The sequence below is a fragment of the Sycon ciliatum genome, chromosome 5 (assembly GCF_964019385.1).
Source record: "Sycon ciliatum chromosome 5, ocSycCili1.1, whole genome shotgun sequence".
NCBI classification, from domain to species: domain Eukaryota; kingdom Metazoa; phylum Porifera; class Calcarea; order Leucosolenida; family Sycettidae; genus Sycon; species Sycon ciliatum.
The window spans coordinates 2,111,505-2,119,786 of record NC_088647.1 but is presented as its reverse complement, the minus strand read 5'-3'; the positions used below and the strand labels follow the sequence as shown (position 1 = coordinate 2,119,786).

At 46.0% G+C, this 8,282-nt stretch overlaps 1 protein-coding gene across 1 annotated transcript; it reads right to left on the bottom strand.

Annotated features, from left to right (window-relative positions):
- On the bottom strand, nucleotides 1-1,454 carry LOC135816522 (uncharacterized). The gene is made up of 2 exons (XM_065329718.1): nucleotides 1,246-1,454; nucleotides 1-766 (listed from the first exon to the last, which is right to left on the bottom strand). The coding sequence occupies exons 1-2, from the start codon at nucleotides 1,452-1,454 to the stop codon at nucleotides 1-3; spliced, it is 975 nt and encodes a 324-aa protein (XP_065185790.1).
- Nucleotides 1,455-8,282: the final 6,828 nt, after the last annotated feature.

The window sequence follows — 8,282 nt, the reverse complement described above, 5'->3', positions numbered from 1 at the left end:
CTACCATTGATGACTTTGAACTGCAGCTAATTGACGTGACACTCGCAGGGTGTCAGCTGTAGCAGCCCGGATGTAGCGGTGGACCGCATCACTGCGCCATCTACCCATGATACGGATGATGTGTTCGGGGACACCTGCCATGGCCGCTGATGTTGCGGCGCCAATCCGGAAAGAGTGACTGGCATAAGCACTCGGGTCCGTGACCCCACAGAGTGGCAGCAGGTTGCGCAGTTCAGAGGACACTGCATTTTTTGTAAGTGGCTGGCCATTAGCATAAGTGAACAGATGGTCGCCGCCGGGGCGAAACGCCAGGTAGTTTGCCATGGCCTGCACTGGGTAGATCGGTGTGTCCGTGCTGGCTCCAACCAATACTGTGTGGCCCGTGCTGTCGGGGTCCGTCTTAGATGAGCGCACGTTTACCGATAACGACCGCTGGTCAGTACTGATCGTCACATCACATCGCCTCAGGCCAGCAGTCAGTTCTCCACAACGGAAGAACCCATGAAACGCCAAGGAAAAAGCTGCCCTTAGCATGGCCTTGTCGTGAGGGTGCCGCATGCGTGGAACGGCAACATGCCGGCAGATCTCCCTGAGAAGTGGAGTGGTTATCGGCAGACGATGACGCTGTGTCGATGACGACCTGTCGATGCCCCGCAGGACCCTAGCGAGGAGAGTTGTTGGGCCCGACGGGTAAGCAAAGCCAAGTTCCACTTGAAGGTTGCGGATTGCCGACATGTAGACACGGACAGATCGAGGCTGAAGAGTCCTGAACAACTCGGCAGCAAAATAGCACAAAGTAAAGTCGTCTCCCGGCAATGGGTTGCAGGCATGCACTTGGCAGAACTGGAAGTAGCGGGTCTCGGCGGTAGAATACGTCCGGCGGGAGGATGGTGCTATTGCCAGTGCTGCTAGCTGTAGCACGGAGTCTGTCAACGGAGAGTTGGCAAGACTGGCTCATCTGGCTCGGCTGCTGCTTCCGGGGCCTGGTGCCTGAATACCTGCAGCAAATTGCGAGACAATGCTTCGGCGACAGTGTTAGTGACACCAGGAATGTGGACAGCTGACACCAAGAAGTCATGCTCAGTACACAGCAGATACAATGCCCGGATAAGTGTCATGACTGGCGGTGAACGGCAGGTACCGGAGCGTATACAGTCCGCCACGGCCTTGTTATCACACTGAAACTGAATGCGTCACCTGCTCCACTCCGAACCCCAGGTCGCGCAGGCAACTATGATAGCATACATTTCTTTGAACTCGATGTTCTCGTTCTCGTTCTGGCCTGTCCACTCTCCTCTCAGCCACCGGCCGTTGTAGAAGGCACCATAACCGTGAGTGCCGCTGGCATCAGTCTGTAGTTGCATGTCGGGGACTGGCGTCCACTCATCCACCAGGAAGAATGACTTCCCATTCCATATGGTCAGGGCCTCTGCCCACCACAACAAGTCTGCCATTGCCGATGCCGAAATGCGTAGCCATTGGTGCAATGGTGTTGATCAAGTTGCTCTGTCCAGGTCGTACAGGCGTCTCAGGAATGTGCGACCAGCTGGTACAGCTCTGGACGCGAACGAGAGTTTGCCCAATACGGAGGCGAGGTCGCGTTTCTGAACCCGGTCGGATTGGACGAGGGCCGACACAGTGGTAGATAGCTTAGTCAGCTTTGAGGGTGGAAGGCGTATCTCCAGAGCCATTGTGTCCAGCTCTAAGCCCAGGAAGGTGAGAACGGTAGAGGGGCCATCAACCTTCTCAGGTGCAACTGGGACCTGTAAATATGCAAACAGGTCGAGCAGTAGTGACTTCTGGCGCTGGGCAAGAGGAGGACTGGGAGGCGATACATTCAGGAAGTCATCCAGATAATGAATGAGATGGGGAAGGCGGCATGTGTCCTCCAGAACCCAATGAAGGGCAGATGCAAACTTGTCAAATATGTACGGAGCTGACCGAAGGCCGAACGGGAGGACTTTTTCGAAATAGTAACGACCATCCCAAGAGATACCCAACAAGTGCCAGTCAGAGGGGGCAACAGGGCATAATCGGAAAGCGTTTCGAATGTCCACTTTGGTCCGGTAGCAACCACGGCCTAACTTCATGATATAGGAGATAGCCGAATCGACAGTGTCATACTCCAAGCTGAATGACTCCCGGGAAATACCATCATTGACACTGCAGCCAGTGGAGGAGGATAGGTCATGGATGAGGCGAAATTCGCCATTGGATTTTGGGATCAGGCCCAAACCCGAGGTTTGAAACAGCTGATATGGCGGCTCAGCAAACGGACCAGCTGTTTCCCCAGCATCGCAACAAGACTGTAGGTACAGGGTGACAAATTGTTTATTGCAGAGACTAGACGGATGATTGACAGATTGAATGCATGATACCAGAGGAGTGGTGTGACCAATCGAGAAACCGTTACACATGCCAGCACATACATAATCACGAAACAGGGCATCAGGGTGAGCAGCTAGCAGTGCAGTTAGCCGAGGCACGTTGACTGGAGTGACGACGTCACTGGGAAGACTGAGAGGCCGCTCGAGTGCAAGTCTTCTTTGGGTGTTTGCCGCGGCATGACAGACAGACATGGGCCCGTATGCAGGACGGGTAATTGACAACTGACGGACAAACCAGTGAACAGTCAAGTCGTCAGAAGGCAAAAGTGACAAAGGAGTCTCTCTTTTCTCTTTCTCTCTCTCTAAAGCAAGATTTGGAAAGCACGCGTGGGAGAGTGGCGCGCGCTGCGCATGCGCATGTATAGCAATGACATAATGAGATGCATGATCATCAGACTAAGTATGAGTGGTAGATGTTCCACGTTCGTTAACAGGGCTTAGCGCACACGCTAAACCACCATTAAATACATCCGCTTGATCGGGGAAATTTTATGAAGGTTATGCAGTTGATGTCATTGATGTCATTGAAGGGAACTAGCGGATTTTGTTTAAGTGTACGACACGAGCCGGTCTAGATAAAGAATCATATTGGTATGTTTAGCAGTATCCCAAGTAATGTGTGCATATGATGACATCATCACCTGTAGATTACAAGCTATGATCTCTTCACACTCTGTGAGGACATCAGCCAGGTTTGTTTCCGGTGATTGATCTGATGCATTCGTAGACCAGCATTGTACACACACTTGTGAGAGTGTATTTTGACTTTTGATACACCGGATGATGTTGTGGTACACATACCGTGAGAGGTTCAATTCTGCATTGAGACAAAATGCGGGCAGGGAACCGCTCTGATTGGTGATGGGTACTATGGAGTGTACGTGTAAAGATTGACAATGGCTGAATGGAATGAAGATGTGGGAAGATAAACAGAAAGAAGAAAGGAGCATATGAGGCACGGTGTAAAATTGATGACTACTTTCAGTTGAGACTTCATACAACAAGAATCATTTTGAGAAGAAGTAGCGACGACCAGGCCATTATGGACTCCAATACATTTTCAATATCAATCTATATAATATTATCGGAATTGTCCTCGCTGTGGTGTTTTTGACGTGAGTGCAGAGTTTGGATTGGCCAAGAGCGCAATAAATGAATGAAGGAATGAATGAAGAAATGAGAATCATTTTAATTTTTTTTGTCATAGTCGGAAAAAAGGGGGATAGTCAGTCAACTGACAAACTATCAGTTGCTATGAATAGCAGCTGCCCGAATAGAGCGGTTGTCAGTTGGAGAAGAAGACAGTTTTCAAATATTTGTCTATTGAACCGTGCGTGGGCTGCTGTTGCTGATGATGACACTGCTGGGTCCCTCACACTGGCACAAGACTGGACTGGTGCATGGGGTCTGGCCACGGCCTGCTCTTTGCAGTGCCAGGTCTGAAGCATGCAGCCTTATAGCAATGCAGCCCTATTGCCATGCTGCCATTCTTGGTCATTTTTTGGTTCTAGTAAGTACCCTAATGATGGGCCAGGCCCGAAAAATTTAGTGCTATTTTAAATTGAACCGCAGTTAAGTTAAGAACGTCAGTTTCATAAATAAGTACAACCAGAAACTTGTTTGTATGAGAACGGGATTCCTCATGTTATGCGAATTATTCAATCTAAAATCTGATTGGGATCACTAACAGCCTTCTGTTGCACAATTCCTGAACTGACTATTGTCCACTTTAAGCTGCCTAATATTCACAGCAGATAAATGTTCCCTATTTTCGTGAGAAGAGCATAACGCGAATATTAACCAGCGTGAAATCAAACTTCAACCATGGGTATGATGGAGGTGGCCCCAATGCTTTGCGAACGATTGTACATGTCTTTGCAAACTCGCTGGTTCTAAAAAAAGCGCGGATTTTGGGCGGATTTTGGGCGATTTACATTATGTATGCTATATGTGTAGTAGACAAATGAGGTTTGGCTCCTTCAAAATACTACAATTTACAAATTACTATTGTGGAAATACTGGTGAAAACACGTGATTAAATCGAAGGAAAACACTAGTTGGCCAGTTGTCTGCTCTCTGTTGCTCTATGTGGTGTTGCATGTGGGTTTCCAGTCTGCAAAGAGTGTGTTTTTGGCTCAAACTGTGAGCATGGCTAGGAAACCAGGACATCTGGGAGTTGCAATTTCTAAACTAGTCCGTGGTATGATTGCTGGCCTGGGTCATGAGCAAGGAGCAGCATTCACCCAAATATGGTGCATAATGAATATGAGTTTTGAGAAGTTGGCCTTTGCGTTTTCGATTTTTCCATTATTTCCTGCACAGGTACAATTCAACATGTCTCCAGCATCAGTAAAACGAGACCATTCAGAAGATATTACAAGGCAAGTGCACCACTGTCTTATTTTGTTGAAGATCAGTGCTGTTGGGTCTTGCATGCATATGATGAATAGAGGTGGCTATAGGTATTCAGGATAGCCATGTGTTGTGCTGTCCTGTGATGATATGGCTATCTGTTCTGACGCATGTATTGAGAAAAGGTTGTAGACAAATTGTATTTCAAAATTAGGAAAGATTGGTAGCCATGCAATCCAGAACAGAACCAATCCTATTTCCACGTTGGTCTGATGCGTAAATTCTGCAAAACTGTAGCCATATTGGCTGTCACTGATCAACAAGCTTTGTGTCCTTCCGCAAAAGCTTTTCTCTCTGTTCAGAACCGGATGTTTTGCATTCCATTTAGTTGTTGACTAGGCAATTCAGTCATCCGATGGCCTTAGTTAGCAGCCATTGAGATGTGAATTGTCCAGTTCTGAGCCACTTTACTTTTTCAGTTTTGATCATTGAGAATGTATGCATTAAATGAAGAGTGAGTAATGAGTATGGAGGTGTATACGTTTATAACGGTTGCTAATGATGATATTGTGCCTGACATAGCCAACAATCGCATGTCATCACGTACATTCAAAATCAACATAATTTTGCGAATCGACCTTTTTTTCAGGATCACTTTTCAACGAGGACGAAGCAAAGTCGGCCGAACGAAGCCTAGAGGAAGAAAATCACCCTCTCCACTTCACCATCACGATACTGACATAGATACGAGATGAAACAACTAAAGAATCCACAAGAAAACTGTACGGCCATCATCGCGCTGATTTTGGTCTGACTTAGGTCTGAGAATTTCTATCACGATCAAAAATGTACGAGGAGCACTCAAAAATAAGCCACAGACGTACCTTTATCGCCCTCTACTCCTTTTTCAAGGCACAAAAGTCCACTCTCCACTTTCAAACCAGGAACCAGACATACCAGTGGTCCTTTTCAGCTGCTCCGCGAGCACAGGAAATGTCCACCAAGGGGCGCAGAGCAGCATCCATTCCAGAAAAAGAGCGAAAATACGAGTGAGACTGCATGCCTGAGTACATGAGTACATGTATGAGTACATGCAGAAAATAGTCAATTTCAGCGTTTCTGCTCCAAACAGCAACTAGCTTCGACTAGAAACAAAGATTACACCAAAGGATCAAACAACAACCATTTTCTGCAGTTTTTTGCAGATGGCTTCCTTGTGCTTGGCCCAGCACGCCTAAAATCACACCTCGGAGGAGTACAAAAATTACAACTCTCAGATGTCCTCGATTGCTGGCTATGAATAGTCTTTAGTCTTACCATGCAGTAGGCATATCTGAAGCAACACATGGCCTATTGAGCTTAAATAATGACATGTTGTTATAAAAGATGAGCTGTACTTTGCTTGAAATATAAAGGCATTACCGCAATAGTTTGATGAATAACACTACTTCTATTTAAGTGAATGCATTTTCGTATTCGCTTTGAAAACTGTGGTTTGGAGGATTAAATAGTGCATCTAAAGTGCGCACTAATCTCCGACAAATACGGTCTAGTATGACTTATACTACGGAAATCATACCATGTCAAGTTGATGTCCTTTTCACTGTACTTTGTGTTTGCATCTGGCAGATGTCTTTCCTGCGGAGTTATTTCAACTTCTAGTGGTGGTCATTTCCGAGAGGGAATAATATTGTAAGCACTATTGACGCAGTAAATTGGTTCTCCGTTTGCTGGCTGATGGGAGCAAGTTTTGAGTACGGTAGTACCCCCCGTGTAACGTTTTCACACATTCCATGCCAGATCTGGACAGGAATCTGTTCAAGATAGCCATTTTGACAGGGTTAAGCATGGGAACATTAGCAGCCGGGTGGTAAGGAAAATGTTTGTAAAATGTGACTGGTGTGGTGTTAATCTAGTCGAAATGAGGTATGTAACATAGTTTTATAAACATCCGCTTGATCGGGGGAAAGTTTATGAAGGTTATGCAGTTGATGTCATTGATGTCATTTAAGGCAACTACAGTCCGTTTCAAAAAGATTTACAATCCTGGCGATCGCCCGCGGAGTTTGGCGTCTTACCGTATGAGCACTCGAGCGCTGCCTGGAAAAACTCACTGTGAACTCGAAGAAATATTCCGCGCGAAAGCAGGAAAAATGACAACTCACTCACGTTGACACAGTCATGTACGTCTGGTTTACAACAAACGAGTTCTTCCTCGTATCGATAATGGAGAGAGGACATGTCGAAACAAAAGCGTTGTAAATGTTGACGAGCTGCATGGGTCCGTTTTGTGACCAAAATAGTTTCTTTGAGCTGCGATGCAATTTACTCACCGTGTGACGAAAACGACATCAACACGGACTCATTCCCAAGGCCATGACTTGGCAAAGCTATCCGTGTGACTTCGACGACATTTTGAGAAAAGCAGACGCTTGTGAACGCTGATCAGGGAGTCGTAAAATACCGGTATTTTACGACTCCCTGCCGCTGATAGAAGACGGCGTTGACTGCTAAATTCAAATAAATTGCCGATCTTGAAATACTAAAATAAATCTCAAAAAGCTACAGCACGATGACTTCCATTATAATTCACTCACACCATTGCAGTGTTGTGGGTGTGTTCACATGGCAAGAGCCAGTCAAGTGTCAGTCAGTTCGGCAGGAAGCGCGAGCTCCAACAACAAGTCGTTTTGTGCAGCCCAGGCATCTTCTTTGTCTTGTACCAGCTTGATCACCAAAACAATGAAAAAAACGTTTTGAGGATAGGTTGGGATTTGAACTCACAACTTCATGGTCAGCAGACAGCATTCATAACCACAAGGCCAAAAATGAAAGGATAAATTGTGGGTTTTGATAAAAAATCGATACTGGCTTCCTGGGCAAATTGTAAACCATGGGAAAAGGCCGGAAACCTGGCCGAAATTCTAACTCCTTAACGGTTGGTCCAATTGTTCCGAAACCTTCACAGAACAATTTGCCGTGTCCTAACAAGCCATTCTATGTACTCTTTTGTCCAAATTTCCCTTATCTTCATACTTTTTAAGACCCAAACCTGATTGTAAATCTTTTTGAAACAGACTATAGCGGATTTGTTTAAGTGTACGACGCGAGCCGGTCTAGATAAAGAATCATATTGGCATGTTTAGCAGCATCCCAAGTAATGTGTGCATATGATGACATCATCACCTGTAGATTACAAGCTATGATCTCTTCACACTCTGTGAGGACATCAGCCAGGTTTGTTTCCGGTGATTTTTCTGATGCATTCGTAGACCAGCATTGTACACACACTTGTGAGAGTGTGTTTTTGACTTTTGATACACCGGATGATGTTGTGGTAAACATACCATAGGACTAGAGGTTCAATTCTGCATTGAGACAAAATGCGGGCAGGAACCGCTCTGATTGGTGATGTATACACTGGAGTGTATGTGCAAAGATAGACAATGGCTGAATGGAATGGAGATGCGGAAAGATGCAGAGAAAGAAGAAATGAGCATTGCTATGTGAGACCATGGTGTAAGATGTGGAAACTAGCAAATG